The sequence below is a fragment of the Monodelphis domestica genome, chromosome 6, assembly GCF_027887165.1.
Source record: "Monodelphis domestica isolate mMonDom1 chromosome 6, mMonDom1.pri, whole genome shotgun sequence".
Lineage (NCBI taxonomy): Eukaryota > Metazoa > Chordata > Mammalia > Didelphimorphia > Didelphidae > Monodelphis > Monodelphis domestica.
This window is the reverse complement of record NC_077232.1, coordinates 27,475,317-27,491,499: the sequence shown is the minus strand read 5'-3', so window position 1 is coordinate 27,491,499 and position 16,183 is coordinate 27,475,317. Positions and strand designations below refer to the sequence as shown.

General features: G+C 44.4%; 1 protein-coding gene across 5 annotated transcripts in view; it reads right to left on the bottom strand.

Moving 5' to 3' along the window:
* AGBL2 (AGBL carboxypeptidase 2) overlaps positions 1–16,183 on the bottom strand; it is a 76,491-nt gene that overhangs the window by 33,254 nt on the left and 27,054 nt on the right. For all 5 annotated transcript variants that reach the window (XM_056801757.1, XM_056801758.1, XM_056801759.1 and 2 more), the window contains 5 exons: positions 15,847–15,997; positions 10,168–10,950; positions 8,445–8,601; positions 5,755–5,881; positions 4,405–4,505 (listed from right to left, as the gene is read on the bottom strand). In XM_056801757.1, the coding sequence (XP_056657735.1) occupies positions 4,405–4,505; positions 5,755–5,881; positions 8,445–8,601; positions 10,168–10,950; positions 15,847–15,997 (1,319 nt within the window). The remainder of the gene's footprint in view (positions 1–4,404; positions 4,506–5,754; positions 5,882–8,444; positions 8,602–10,167; positions 10,951–15,846; positions 15,998–16,183) is intronic.

The window sequence follows — 16,183 nt, the reverse complement described above, 5'->3', positions numbered from 1 at the left end:
CTGGAAATGTCCTGTAAGCAAAATGAAACCCAGGAGAAAAAAACCTGATGTCATTTCTATAGTCATGATAACTGAAGCATTTGGAAGGACTGGTAGAGAATGGAGAGTCTTAGGGTATAGCCATCCATAATGACGAAAGAAAAGAACCAAGGAAGGAGTCTGAAACAGAGCAAGCAGCATGCTGCAATTTGGGAAATTCAATGCAAAAAATGAAATTTCCTGGTAACATATAAGTCATAAAATAGGGTATGTAAACACTTTGGATTATGCAGTTTTCAGGTCTTCTTGGCCCAGCTACTATCCCAGCTACACTCTGACATATGGTGAGCCATGAAAAGCTGCCAGATTGCATGGTAGGGCTCTTTCGGGGCGGGGGGGGGTAGCCTTGGGAATTTTTTAGGTTTTTTTTCCAAGAAATGGTAAGAAGCCATAGGAAATAAGGATCCTGCCATCTTGTACCCAGTAACAGATGGAAGATTAAAAAAAAATCATGGAGCAGGGATAGAAATAGTTCATTTGAGGTTGTTTCCTGCAATGGAAAAGCTGTTCATAGGGAAATAATTCTCCTTGAAGTGGAAGAAGGGTAATGATGGATGTGATGTGTAAATCTTGAAATTTCTCAGACTTGTGAATGTTAAAAATTTCCACATTGGGGAATTCTCCATTGGAACAATTCCCTACTGGGAACATTCCCCATTTTGACAGTGAGAACTCTACTTGGATCAGAAATGGGAGGACCTCTACTCCACCCCTACTTAAGACTGCTTTAGGGGAGAAAACTCCTTGCTAAACAATGAAAGTACTTAAACCCATACTTATAATGAGGCAAAAAGTTCTTTAAGCCATGCCTATTTTTAGAATTAATACAATGGGGTGCTAAGTACCTATTAAAGTTCAGGAAACTTGTAAACTTGCCAGGAGCAAAGAGGTGAAAACTTATTCAGAAGTTTTTTCTGGTTCAAACTTACTAAAGGGATTAGTCAACCCAGCAGTGTTTTTAGAATGGGCTGTCCTTTGGAAAACATCTACTGTGATTGGTAGATGTAAGGACTTAGGGGAGGTGACATAGGAGAAAACCCCCTATATAAGAAAGAGATTCTCTTGAGAAAAAAAGCTCTTAGGATCTTTTGAAGATTCTCTTGAGAGGAATCTCTTGAGAGAGGCTCTGGAGAAGGGAAGCTCTTGGAGGACAATCTCTAAGGAGGTCTCGCTGGAGCTCCTCTGAGGGGACTCTGTCCCTCTGGAGGCTCTTGAGAGAGGCCCTTTGAAACAGTCTCTGGCTGGAAGGCTCTTTGAGGAGGACTCTGGCTGGAACTCTCTCTGAGGAGACTCTGTCACTAGAATCCTTGCTTAGACAGACCTTGTGGTGAGTGATAAAAGACTGACTGACTGATCTCTCTCTCTTAAGACTCAGGTCTAGGCCATGTTGGCTTAAGGCCCTTCATACTTATTTCCTTTTTCTCTCTTTCTCTCTGTTCTTTAATTCCTCATTGTATTATTAATTAAATTCTCTGTAAAACCCAGTTGACTTGGGTATATTCATAATTGGGAATATTTCCCTGGCGACCACCTTATATTTGATTTAAAACCAAGACACTGTAGTGAAACATATTTTCTGCGGTCAAATTTACTCACCCTCTCTTATATCTACTATAATTTATATCTTCCACTACTTCACTCACTACAGTTTACAACCTCAACCAATTTAATTATTACAGTTTATGGCAGACAACTATTTTAAATGTAACAGATGGAAGACTTCTTCAGAGTGAAACAGGGTTAACCTTCCCCTGGGATACCTCGTCTTTTAATTGCAGAGTGATGATCATTAAAATCTATATAGAAATGTGATTTAGTTATAATCTAAGTGTCCCATTTACCCCACTATTCCCCCAACAACACAGGTAAGAGAAGAAACAGTGTTAAATAAACAGTGACCCTACAGAGGTCCTGAGATAAGCTCTGCCTCTACTAATGACTACCAATATGATGAGTCTTTTCCTCTTTCTGAACTTCAGTCTCCTTATTTGTAAGATAAGAGTGTTGAACTAAGAGATCTGGATCCCAGGATTTTGCTCATTCTTATCTCTAGGCTTTTTCTCTTCAAGGTCTGTCTGCCTGAAGTGTCCTTCCCAACCCAGCACTGTTTGCCCTTCCATTTCCTGGACATCCTAGTCTTTCATCCAAGTCTTTCAATTATTCTAACTAATGATGAGCTTCTTTCTTTTCAATGCCCACAACTCTAGCTATGTTATAAAGACAGAATTTACTGACTTTTTTTATATCACTTCCACTCCTCAATACCTGCCCCAGAATCCCTAGGATCCTCCTCTTCAATGTAGAAATACAGTGCAATTGAACCAAACCTGGATCTGACAAGAATGATCTCACCTACCATCATTTGTGGAAAGGCTTTGCTGTCAGCCCTTTGAAATGAAGGGTGGCCACTGCAGACCAGACTTTTGATGTCTTTCAGTGTTATTTCTATTATGTGACTGTAGTCAATGTATAAATTGCTCTTTTGATTCTGTTTCAGTCATTCTGTAACAACTCATATAAGTTTCTTGAAGATTCTCTAAATTCTCCATAACTGTATTTTATTATAGTGCAGTAATATTCGATCACAGTCATTACCTGTGCATACCTGAATACATATATATATGGTAGTAGTCTCTCGGAAGCCGAGAATGACGATTGTCTTTGTGCGCTTTCATCTATGATAGATGAATGTGCACAAAGACACTTGTGCATGAAAGAGATTTAAGTGGAAAAGTCGATGCACAGAGACAGTCCCACTCTCTCGGTGTTGGAAGCCTGAGTCCATTGGCACGGAAAATTGTTACGTCTGGAGACTTCCTCAGCTGCATTGGATGGCCATGTTGTCTTTTGTGCTCCAACACGCCCTAAGCACTCCACAGTGCCTTGCTGTGTCGCCATCTCAGCCGTTGAACCTTCTTATTGGTTTCTTCCGTCTGTTCCGCCGAAGCAGTCTTCACATGCTGGGTGAGCAAAGCCCTGGTTCACCAGGGGTCGAGGTTGACCCAATGGCTACCCTCACAAGGTTTAGCCGGCCTGTTGAAGCCGTTGCCCAGGGTGTGGCCGCTGCCGCATGCTAGCAGCTACTGGGAGCCACAAGTGAGAGCTGGGTGTCGAGGCTGGAGAGCTGCCCTAGGAGGGCATGACAAGCCCTCCATACCAGAGATACTACCCCTCCCTGAGCACCCCATATACTCCTATATATATATATATATATATACATACATATTATATATATTATTGGTGGTGGTGGTGGTGGTCCTTGTTTTGAAGAAGACCAGTGATATTATGGGTGATGTCTTGTATCACATGAATTCGATTAAGTGAGGCAGAACTGCCTCCCTCTCTTTCAGAGTCATTGAAGTCCAGTTGTAAGACAAAAATAATAACAAATGGTGATGGCTTGGAATGCAGTGGATGACCTTGGCATCTTCAGCGTCTGACCAAGCTCTAACAGCTCCACTGAACCTGCTTCAACCACCTTCATGATCTTTGGAACAGATTGTTTTCATCTGCCCCTTCCAACAGGAGAAGGCTTCGCGTGTTTGGGGTAGATATGCCCCTAACTCACTGATGGATTTGCGGCCCATCAGTTTTCCTCAGTTTAATTTAGCTTTTCTACTGGGATGGTTTTATTCAGGTGTGGCCACTGTGCATGCTGCGGCTTCTTGGAGCCACAAGTTCGAGTTAGGGTGAAAGGAGACACCAAAGGTGAATGAGTAGCCCTGAAAAGGGCTTGGCAAACCCTCACCACCAGAGGTGCTAAGTCCTCCCTGGACACTCCCCACACCCTATACATACATACATATATATATATATGCATACAAACACATAAATAATGTTTATGTATGTATACACATACATATTTTTATTACTCCAGAGTTTTATACTTGGTCAGCTAATGAAAATGCATTCATAAAAGAAGTGAAATAATACATATTATAACAAACATTAAGTGCTTAGTGTATGCATGGCACTGTGCTCAGTACTAAAGGAGATAACAAAAGTTTAAACATTAAACAGCTTAAAGTAGTAAGTAATAAAGAGACTAAAACATGTGGAAACTCTCTACTTTGATATCACTGGGTCTGAGACTTCATGCTATTATTCTATGAGAATATACACTCAGAATCATTTAGTAATTCAAAATTTGGGGTAAGTTGAGAATGAAAATTTCTTTCTATCCATGCCTGTATTTAGTGGCCTGGACTTGACTGCTTCCAAAGTGGGTCAACAGAAAGGAATGGAGATCTTTGAGTTGGGGAAACAAAGCAGCTTTACTGAACATTCTCTTTGTTCATCAAAGTCGTGACAATTAGAGCTGGAATTCTCTCTTTGACTTCATATCGAATATAAATAGTTTTTTACCTTACTGCGGTCAGGATCGCAGAAATCAAGAAGTGTGTCACAGACATGATAACCGAGGGATTTCAGGTCCTCAGTGTTAAAATGAGTGTCTCTTTTATTGCCTGGGGGGAAAACATCAACATCAGAAATAGGAAGTTAATTTTTTGCTGAATCTGGGTGATACAGAAATAATCTGTTTTTTAAAATACCATTCTCTCTTGTTCTCCTACCACCTGTCTAGCCACTCCTTCTCGGTCTCTTTTGCTGGTTCATCATTCAGACCAACAGAGTTAAAATCAGATAGAGGGGGCAGCTAGGTAGTACAGTGAATTGAGAGCCAAGCCAAGAGATGGGAAATCCTGGGTTCAAATCTGGCCTCTGACACTTCCTAGCTGTGTGACCCTGGGCAAGTCACTTAACCCCCATTGCCTAGCCCTTACCACTCTTCTGCTTTACAACCAATACATAGTGTTGATTCTAAGATGGAAGGTAAGGGTTTAAAAAAATAATAAAATAAAATCAGATAGAAACTGGGGTCACCATGTATAAAGATCTTGGCAGGTTGCATATGGACTGAGTTTTTAAATGTAGTATTGTCTATTTTTTTATTGTATTTTTATTTTGCAAATTATTTCCCAATTATATGTTCATCTGTATTAGGCTGCATGTCTGACACCTCCGATCTAGATCATGTCCCTGAAGGATGGCTGTTTTAGACTCTTTATTCTTCTTTCTCAGCCTCTAGATGATCTCATTAGGATCCCGTGAATTTCATTTTCATCTCTATGTCAACCACTCCCAAATCATTAAATCTAAGTCTGGTTATCTACCTCCCCCCCCTTTTTTTAAACATTTACCATCTGTCTTAGAATTAATATTAAGCATCAGTTTCAAGGCTGAAGAGTGGGAAGGGCTGGGCAATTGGGGTTAAGTGATTTGCCCAGAGCCACATAGCTAGGAATTGCCTGAGGTAAGATTTGAACCAAGGACCAGCTGTCTCCAGCTCATTATCCACTGAGCCACTTAGCTGTTTCTCTCTGAATTTCAATCCTACATTATCAGTTGGCCTAGCGGACATTTCAAAGTGGACTTCCTTTGAACCTTTTTTTAAAAACACTACCCCCAAGTACAAAATACCACGTTCTCCCCAAAATATGGCCTTTCTTTCTCTTTGGGTAGGCCAAATATTTCTGAAAACAAATAGCCTCTGTATCATTGTTGTTAGTAGTGTTAGTTGAAGTCACAGGTGGAAGGCAAGGCACTTCTTTAGATTACAGTAATTTAATAATAGTGAAAATGTGCTTAGCTTCCCAAAGTCTCTGACCGGACCTACCCTCGTAACGTCAGGATGCTGTCCAAAGGAGTTCTTACCTAATGTGGACCCTCCAAAGGTCGACTCCATAGTGTAGCTGTTCAGGATTCCCATCCGCCACATCACAACCCGTCCAGTTCCTTCTTTGCACTTGTGGACTCTAAAATTACAACTTCGGAAAGAAAACTGAAGAGAAACCCAACTCCTCAGTTAGTGGACATCTAAATGTCAAGAACACTCAACAACAATTGATTTTGTTTTCCATTTTGAATTGTCTTCCTTATGGAGAATATAACCCCATCTCTGATGTTACAAAGAATTTATCTTATTGGAGATTTGTCCTTACTCTTTCTCTTTTGATCACGTGACTCCTCTTCCCCCCAAAGCAAGCCTCTTGATGCTGTGAAACATTCGAGATTCTCCTTGGGCCCCCGTGTGCCCTTCTCTAAGCACCTCTTGCCTCTCCCGTACATGGGCTCACTACCCAACCCCTCTACCTACTCACATCAGCCCGTGCCAGTGTCTTGTGCAGTGCCACCATTTTGAATAACTTCTCTCCTTTTCCTCCAATCTAATGGCATTCATCCCTAAAGGCCTAGCTCAATTCTGACCTCTTCAGTGACAGTGTTCCTGCCAGTGAGGCCTTGTCGATAAGTTGTTCTAGAATGAACGTTCCATAGAATTCATGTCTATCGAGTTGATTCTCATTCTCTCTGAAGTCCTTGGTAGCGTTTTGAAATGTGACTAGAACTGTAGGAATTTAAACATTATATAGCCTGCAGGGTCATAGAAATCATGGTCACAGAATCAAAGAATTGAGGAACTACAGCAGGCACCTCCTCCAGTCCATACATGGAAAAATCTCCACTATAAAATGAGACAAATGGTCATCTAGTCTCTCCTGGAAGACTTCCTAAGGGGAAATCGGTCTCATCCCAAGGCAAGCTATTCTTCCTTAGGACTTTTTGGATTGGTCGAAAGGTTTCCCTGACATCAGGTCTGAATTTGCCTTTCTGCAACATCTACCCATTGCCCCTAGGGACAAATAAAGGAACAGATCTCGTCTCTTTTCCATGTGAATCCCCACCAATTTCAGAGGGCAGGACAGCAGGTGCTCCGTAAGTTCCACAGTGATGATTGGCTGGGTTGCACTACTTCATATGATGAGACCATTTTATAGAGCAGATCTAGGCCATTCAAAACATCTTGTATTCTAACCAGTAGCGCGTCAAGGAGCGTTATTTCATCAATGTGGCTATTCCTACAACTGATGCAGATGACGGCCCGGCCCTCCTACAGACCACAGTAAAGGCCTCCATGAGGTATTGTGGTCAAAAATAGTGGTGCCAAGCCCCGTCAATGCCAGCTAGTTTGGCTCTTGGGTGACAGATACAGAATCTGTTGTCAGACCTATTCTCTAGACCTTTCCACCTGCCTGAACTTGTGGTTGAACAGTGAGTCCTTCCAGGGGTCACCTCACTCGGAAGAAACATCAGAGTAGGCACTTAGTAGAGGCACAACCAACTGCTTCTTTTTCATTGTAGGCATATAGGTGCAGATCCACTTCTAGGTGCTAGAAAAATTGGATTTTCACTTTCAGATTGTCATAGATTATTACTGTATGTGTCTGCCTTCAGCCACATTATTGTTTCTAAAGAGGGAATTCTATTTTATTTTCTGAAGCCTCTCTTTTTAGCCCTTCAGTGACCTTTTCATGATTTCTGAGCTCGAGCCAACTTCGAGGATGTTTCAGATCACATAACCTATGAATGACTGGCTTATCATGTAACCCCTTCTTCAGGTTTTATATATATATGAGAGAGAGAGAGGGGGGGGAGGGGGGAGAGAGGGGGAGAGGGAGAGAGGGGGAGAGGGAGAGAGAGGGGGGAGAGGGAGAGAGAGACAGAGAGAGAGATATATAGAGACAGAGAGAGGAGAGGGAGAGAGGGAGAGAGAGAGAGAGAGAGGGAGGGAGGGAGAGAGAAATGGAGAGAGAGGGGGGGAGAGAGAGGAGAGAGAGAGAGAGAGAGAGAGAGGAGAGAGAGAGAGAGAAAGAGAGAGAGGAGAGAGAGAGAGAGAGAGAGAGAGAGAGAGAGAGAGAGAGAGAGAAAGAGAGAGAGGAGAGAGAGAGGAGAGTGGGAGAGAGAGAAAGAGAGAGAGAGAGAGGGAGGGAGGGAGAGAGAAATGGAGAGAGAGGGGGGGAGAGAGAGAGAGAGAGAGAGAGAGAGAGAGAGAGAGAGAGAGAGAGAGAGAGAGAGAGAGAGAGAGAGAAAGAGAGAGAGGAGAGAGAGAGAGAGAGAGAGAGAGAGAGAGAGAGAGAAAGAGAGAGAGGAGAGAGAGAGGAGAGAGGGAGAGAGAGAAAGAGAGAGAGAGGGAGGGAGGGAGAGAGAGAAATGGAGAGAGGAGGGGGAGAGAGAGGAGAGAGAGAGAGGAGAGAGGGGGGGGAGAGAGAAAGAGAGAGACAGAGAGAGAGAGAGAGAGAGAGAGAGAGAGAGAGAGAGAGAGAGAGAGAGAGAGAGAGAGAGACACTATATATATATAGACTATATATGTTAGCGAGCTTTACCTACTACAAGAGAGGCAGTTACTGTGATTCTTGGAACCTCTTCTGATATCTAAAAGATATTTGTGCTAATAGATTCGTACAGGAAACAGAAACTCCAGGGAGGAAGTAGAGCTTTCTTAGCCCAAGCTAAGCAGAGCCATCATCTAGTCCTAATGAGGGATCACAACAGTGTCACGTGCTCACCTTGTCTGGGGCGTTTTTGCTCAGCATCAAAGGGAACACTCGCTCATGAAGCCATTGTTTGCGGTTGGTGCTGTTACAGCCATACAGGAAGATGTTGTTCTTGCGACTATGCCCGTGGAAATCACAATACAGCAGGACTTCTCGCTCCTCGAGGACTCTAAGGAATTAAGGTCTCATCAGACACATCCCCCGAGACGTCTCCTGTGCACTAAGCCCTTCTGTTCTCATGCCTCTATTGGAATCGGTTTTATGCCCACCTCCGTTAGATTCCTTGAGGCCGGGGATGGTGTGCAGAGGTGCTCTCTGGTTCTGCCTACTTGTGCCTAAGGAATGCCTTGCACGTTGTAGCTACTTGACAATTAATTGCTGAGTTAAATGGGTGTCCCTCTGATCACCTCCCTCACCTTCCCCAAAACCATCAATGACTCGCATGAATAAATCGATAAAAAGGGATTTATTGAGCACTTACTTTGTGCTAGATACACTGCTAAGAGCTAGCTATAGAGCCAAAGAGAGGCAGTTCCTGCCTTGAAGGACAGAGGTGGCAGGGAAGGGAGTATTGCCCTACGGCGTCCCAGAGATGGTGAGCTGTTTAAATTATAGTCTTCGCAGAAATAATATTAACTTGAAATCCTATGCTTTGAGCAAGGGGTGGAAAGAAGATGAGAAGAGGGGTAGAGTTGGGGAAAGAGGCCTATTAATTGCATCAGTGACCAAAATTTAACAAGCATTTAATGTGTGCAAAGCATGGTGCTAGGTGCTAAGGGAAGATATATATATATATCTATATATATATCCCTTACCTTCCATCTTAGAATCAATTCTATGTAGGCAGAAGAGCAGTTAAGGCCAGAAATGGGGGCTAAATGACTTGCCGGGGGTCACATAGATAGGAGTGTCATAGTTAGGAAGAGGCCAGATTGGGACCTAGCACCTCCCATCTTCTGGCCTGGCTCTCAATCCATGGAGCCACCTGGCCACCCCAACTAAGGGAAATACCAAAAAAGGTGAGAAACTTTCTGCTCTCGCCAAATTTACAATCCCATCAAGAGATACGATTGTCCCAGATAACTACATTAGAAAAGAACATATACTGAGCACATCAGGGAGATATAAAATCAAATGCTGTCGGAAGGCTGGTGGCAGACAATGCAAGCAGGTCTGCTAACTGGCCCTATTGCTTAACTGGCTCGTGCCCACCCTGCAGGCCGCTCATACAGGCTCTTCCTTCTGACATGCAGGCTCGCCTGCCCTCTGCCAACCCATCTCTCCGTCCTCCTAAGGGCTGCTCACTCACCGTCTCCACGGACCCAGGAAGGGCTAAGGGGGCTCACTGCCGTGCCATGCACAAGCACTATGCATCCTCCAACCCCTGGCTACAGACACAATGAGCTGGTGTTTATTTTATTTTACTTAAAAAAAATTTTTTTTTAATTTAAAACCTTTACCTTCCATCTTGGAGTCAATACTGTGTATTGGCTCCAAGGCAGAAGAGTGGTCAGGGCTAGGCCATGGGGGTCAAGTGACTTGCCCAGGGTCACCCAGCTGGGAAGTGGCTGAGGCCAGAGTTGAACCTAGGACCTCCCATCTCTAGGCCTGGCTCTCTACCCATTGAGCTGCCTCGTTACCCCCAGCTGGCTTTCTTTTATCAACCACCGGGCTTGTTGGTAAAAGAAGGTTACAGAGCATACTGAGACACACACAGAATCACCATCTTCCTCACCTCTTGATCATATTCCGGGTGTACCAAATGCAGGGGAAAGACTCTTTCAGGATGGTCTTGTAATGCCTATTCAGGTCCCTGCCTGCCAGGGAGCAGCGGTAATTGCCCACGATCACGCCGTCCGGATTTAGCATAGGAACCACCTTGAAAATGAAGATGTCTCGGAGGAGGTGGGCGTCGGGCGAGTCCCCCAGGATGAAGTCCAGGAACCCCTTCATCATCCAGGAGCCGTTGCTCTCCCCGGGGTGGACTCTGGCGCTCAGAATGACCGCCTTCTTGGCGGCCGCCATTTCTGCGGTCTTGGACGGGTTGGTGATGGTGAGCAGATAGACGGTGTTGCCCGCGAGGCTCCTGCACAGAGTTCTCAGCTTGCAGAACTGAGACTGGATGGGATTGTTGGCCACCGCCAGCAGGTAGTACTGCAAATCCGTGTAGGTGTACGGGTAGAAGTGAGCCAAGTAGCACGTGTCCTGGTCGTGTGGAAAGCGCACCGTCCACGTGAGGCAGTAGAACGTGGGCTGCCCCTCCTCCGCAGCCTTCCTGTAGTACTTGATCTCGTCTCCGGCGCGTCTCCAGCCGATGTTGTGGCTGCGCGCATCCACCTCCGAGTACAGGAGAGGCTTCATCCCGATGGTGTACAGGCTCTTGGGTTTGAGCAGATTGACGATGGTGAAGCGGTACGTCACTTCTTTTCTGGTGTTCTGGACTCGGAAATAAAACCACTGCGTGTGCTTGTTGGTGTAGAGGTCGGTTCGCAGCGTGAGCTCATAGTCGTAGGTGTCTCTGCAAGGCGGAAAATCACAGGTCTGACTTTAGGGACGTTAAGTGGCTTAACTGGTTACGTGTCTACAGAGCGTGGTGGGATTGGAACCCAGCTTTTCCCGACTTCTGTTCTCTCTACTAGTTCGTGGATTGCCCTTGAGGGCAGAGACTGTTTTCACCGGCACACAGCAGGTGCTTAATAAATGTCTGACCAACTGACTGACGACTATACCACTCTTCTCTGGTTTGTGCTTTGGTTCTCAGGATGTTTTCATGTAGTGGTTATATATATATATATATTAATATATTATCTTTAAAAAAATCTCCTCTGCCTGTCACTTGAACAGTTTTATATTCAATATTTCAATTCATTTGAAACTTCTAATAGCCCTTTGAGGTTGTTGTACCCTTATTATCCCCATTTTACAGATGAAAAAACTGAGGCACAGAAAAGTGACTTGTCCAAGCAGTACACTCTAGCCAATCTTGGCCCCTTCCTCAAAAGAAAGGAGGGAGGACAGGGAAATGGAAACAGCTGGAAAGATGATGAAGTCTTAAGTAAAGCTCCTGTTCTAGTTTAACCTCATCTACCCTACCATGAATGGTATATTGAAAGGTGCCTGATCTTCTCACTCGAATCTGGTACATTTGCTTTTGTGTTTTGTAAACCTTTACCTTCTGCTTTAGAATTTAAGATACTAAGATATAGGAAGACTGATACTACTAAGCATCAGTTCCAAGGTAGAAGACAGGTAATGCGGGTTAAGTGACTTGCCCAAGGTCACAAAGCTAGGAAGTTTCTGAGGCCAGATTTTGAACCCAGAAAGAACCTCCCATCTCTAGGACTAGGTCTCAATACAAAACCCCAAAGACCCTAATTCCCTTGGGCCACTCTAGTTAGTTTGTAGATCTGGACGGGGCCAGTTTCCTGTGTTGCAGCTATGAACGCAGCTTCACTCTGCAGTCCCAGAACAAGACTGGGACCCCTGGGGCTGGTGTTAGGCAGAAGCCCGAATAGCCGCACCTCCATAATTCCTGAGAGCCTGGACCTCAGGATTAAATTAGACTTCTTTCTAGGTGTGAAAGTCCCTGACGGATTTAGTAGCAGCGTGTAGGCCCTGAAGGGTTTCAATGAGTGGTTTGGGCAGGAAGTGCAGCCCTCTGTGGTGAGATGAGATACGGGTGTCCTGGTCCTCTTTTTGTTTCAGTGGTGGTCTGTGTGCCGTTAGGAAACACAGAGACATTAGAGGTCAGTGTGAGACTGACTCACCAATCCAGGGCAGAACCAGAATTCAAACCCAGGCGTCTGGATTGCAGGGCCAGGGCCCTTCCCCTGTACCGGTGTCTCCTTTCAGAAGAGCTTCACAACTGGTCATTTACCTTGAAACATTTGAGGCTGGTATGATATAATTTTGATTTCTGAGGGATGATGGAAGGGCTTTATTCCTGGTTTGCTTCTATTTTTATGAGAACAGATGGGAAAAGGACTTTGAGAAGCGGAAGACTGGAACGAGAACATGAAAAGCAGTTGAGCTAAAGGCAGAAATTGAAGACTGAAAGAAAAGATGCCTGCCTGAAGGAGGAATGGATTTGTAGCTTGGCTGAGTGGGTGGCAATGGCAGGGTCAGGTTATCTTAGAGGGAGATCTGCCATTAGCCTAATGATAGCTTATGGAATAACTTGCTCTTATTATTTTTTTAAATCCTTTCTGTTTTAGTAACAACTCTAAATACTATAGGCCACTGGGATGAGATGACTTGCCTAGGGTCACACAGCTAGGAAGTGTCTGAGGTCAGATTTGAACCCAGGTACTCTCATTTCCAGGCTTGGCCCTTTAGCCACACTCCTAGATACCTCCTCTCTTATTTTTTTTTTTTTAGAGAGAATGAGGAAGCTCGGTAGTAACCTGCCCTTTGGAGATGTGGCATTGTGGGACTTTGCCAGTTGTGCTTTGTGGGTACCATTTGACCCTGACCAAATCACAAATTCCAGAATCTGTCACTGAAGGGACAAGGTGGGAAGGACAAATGGGTATAACAGGGTATTTGGATTCCCTACAGCTAGGATAAATGCAAAACTCTAACTGGAAATCACTGGCGTTGTAGTTTGCTGGGACAACATTCTCCTCCAGGCCCAAGAAGAGAATGAGTCTATTGCCAGGCTTGAGCAGGATGGTCAACGGGGCAGGGGATGGGAGGTGGGAAGTTCTCCAAGACCTAGAACCCTGAACTGCCCTGAGACAGAGCGAGGCAAAAACTGCTCACGAGACTTCAGAGGGAACAGTGCCAACAATGGCTTTGCTGGCCTCTTTCTCCTCACTGCACTTCACCATGGGCCCTAGAAGAGCTGGACAGGACAGGCAGGGCAGCAAACGGTGATGGGAAATAGCTGACTTTGATCATATCCGCCAGCGTGTAGTAATGAAGAAACAACCCAGGGAGAAGCCATTGAACCTGTGAGGTCCTGCCCTCCCTGTTTTTATCTCAGCCTGTAAAGCTGCCGCTTGCATTTAACTCCCAAGTTATCCTATTCTTTAAATCTCTTATGACTTCTAACTTAATTCATGATTTAAAAGTATTTCCCCTTGATATATAATATGGTGACCTGTCATTACTGCTCTGAGCTGTATATTTCTTTAGCTATGGGGTGGGCAGCTGGAGGATACTAATGATTAGCTAGAAATAGAAAGACTTTCATCAGGTTAGGAGATTACACCACTATCCAGACCAACCTGGTGCTATTGGGGTGAGAATGTTTTATAGTGACGATTTTTTAAAAAATAGCTTGTTTTATAAGCTTATAAAAAGAGCAGAGAAATCCACATGATTCAAACCACTTTAGGGTTCTTAACCTGAGTTTTTCAGTTTGTTTTTTTCAACATTTTAAATAGCGCTTTCATACCTATATTTGGTCTCCTTTTTGATTCTGTATATTTTATATGATTATTTTTTAAGCCCTCCCAGTAGCAATTAAAAAAATTAACCCTTCTTAGTAACAACTCTAAGACAGAAGGGCAAAGGCTAGGCAAACAAGGTTAACTGACTTGCCCAGGGTCGCATGGCTAGGAAGCATCTAAGGCCAGATTTGAACCTATTATTCTCCCAAATCCAGGTCTGATGCTCTATCCACATGCTACCTGACTTTCTCTCTTAGTATTTATAAAAAAACAAACAAACACCCTTCCCTTCTGTCCTATAATCAGTTCTAAGTATTACTTCCAGGGCAGAAGAGTGTTAAGGGCTAGGCAATGGGGGTTAAGTAACTTGCCTAGGGTCACATAGACAGGAAGAATTTGAGGCCAGATTTAAACTGAGGTATAGCCTTGTCCTGGGCTAAGGACTAGGCAATGGGAGAAAGGAGTCATTTGGGAAGTATCAGATCCTCCCCAAATGTCTAGTGGCAAGAGGGAGTAGAAGAATGTGCCTAGCTAATCTTGCTCCACAGTGACACCAGCTAGGCTACAATGGCCTTCCAACAATGGAATTCCAACTTGTCTGTGTATTAGCTGAGTGACCTTGGGCAGAGCTCTCCCGCCTCCCCTAGCCTTCGCTTTCTTCTTCTGTAAAAAGATGGGCTGACCAATGTCTGGGGTCTAATGGCTTTCCAGCTCTACGGGACTATTACTCTCTGTGGCAGAAGCAATGGCATACTAGAATCGGTACCATATAGCAGAGGGAATGTGAGTGTCAAGCAGAGAACCAATTCTTAATCATTAGAGAAGAGGGCAGTTTGATTCAGAACCAGTTTGGCATTCCACAGGAGAATCATGGACAGAACATTATCTGTGACTACTGAAGTCATCTCTAGGGACTGCCCTAATATTCTGTTCAGAACATTCCTTAGGATCAAAGATGTTTCTATTAGTATCCAGTTGGGACTAAAGGGGAAATGGGGGCTGCTAGTGAGAGCAGCTCATAGCTGGTGATGAAGGGGTATGGGTTTCACTAAGGAGGGTCCCATTCCTGGGGGTCAAAATAACCAGTTATCTGGAGTTGGGGGAGTCATCATCCAGGCTTAGTTTAGTACAACCACCTCATCAGGGCTGGGGGAAGCATCCAGAAACAAGCAGGACTTGTGACTTAGATTAAGAGAACCAAAGAAACTGTGGCATGTCTCAACAAAGAGAATCTTGTAATTCATTTGCAAGGTGTGTGTGTGTGTTTTTTTTTAATCTTTACCTTCTGACTTAGAAGTATACCAAGTATCAGTTCCAAGGCAGAAGAGTGATGGGGTAGGCAATGGGGGTTAAGTGAACTGCTGAGGCAGTGATGGCAAACCTTTTAGAGATCTTGTGCTGTGCCCTTCCCCAGAGACCCCATGCCTTGCATTCCCCTCTTATCCCAGAGAGGGGAGGAAGCACTCTCATTGGGCTTCTGGGCAGAGGGGTGGGTGATAATGAAAAAATGTCCTCAGCGTGGTGGAAAGGGAGAAGGGAGCAGCTCCACCAAGTCCCTCTGCCTTTCTAGTAATGAACTTTGGCAGGCAACAACGTGCATGCCCAGAGTGGGCTTTGGGTGCCCTTTTTGGCACATGTGCCATAGGTCTGTCATCACAGGCCTACGGTCATACAACTAGGAAACTGAGGTCACATTTGAACCCAGGACCTCCCACCTCCAGGCCTGGCTCTCTACTGAGCCACCTTGTTGCCCCTCCAAGGCTCTTATAACATTTCTCTTTCTTTATTAAAAAGTTTCTGACAATGAAGTCTACCATTGGAATGAATTCTTTGCTAATTGAGGCATTATTATATTTAATTCTTTTTTCTGGTAACCCCTAAGGGCAAATAACAGTTTTCCCTCTTACTCCTACCTATCTTTCAATAGTGAATCCCAAATCTAAATCCACTCTTGGAGGCAACTCTCAGCAGCCCCTCTAATCACCATCCCCCAATAGAAATTCCTTTTCATTATTACTCACACTCTGACAGCTTTCAGCAAATTCCCACTCTCAAACCTCGATTCAAATAGCAGGGTATCATCTTCTGGTCCTTGTAAATTGACAGAAAGTTGTTTGATCAATCCTCGTTTGCCTCCCACTCTTGAGCTGGAGAAATAGGAACTCGCGGGGGCTGAGAAAATGGACAGACTTAGAAGTTGAGACAAGTCATCTTCTCTACTTACACAAACATATATGCTGACTGTGAAAACTTCAAGCTGTGACTTCATCAGCATCCTCTATGGATACTGTTCATGGCCTCTGTGACTATGAGGTCTTGGAGAACCCCTCCTACTGAACAACTCAATACCCTGCAGTC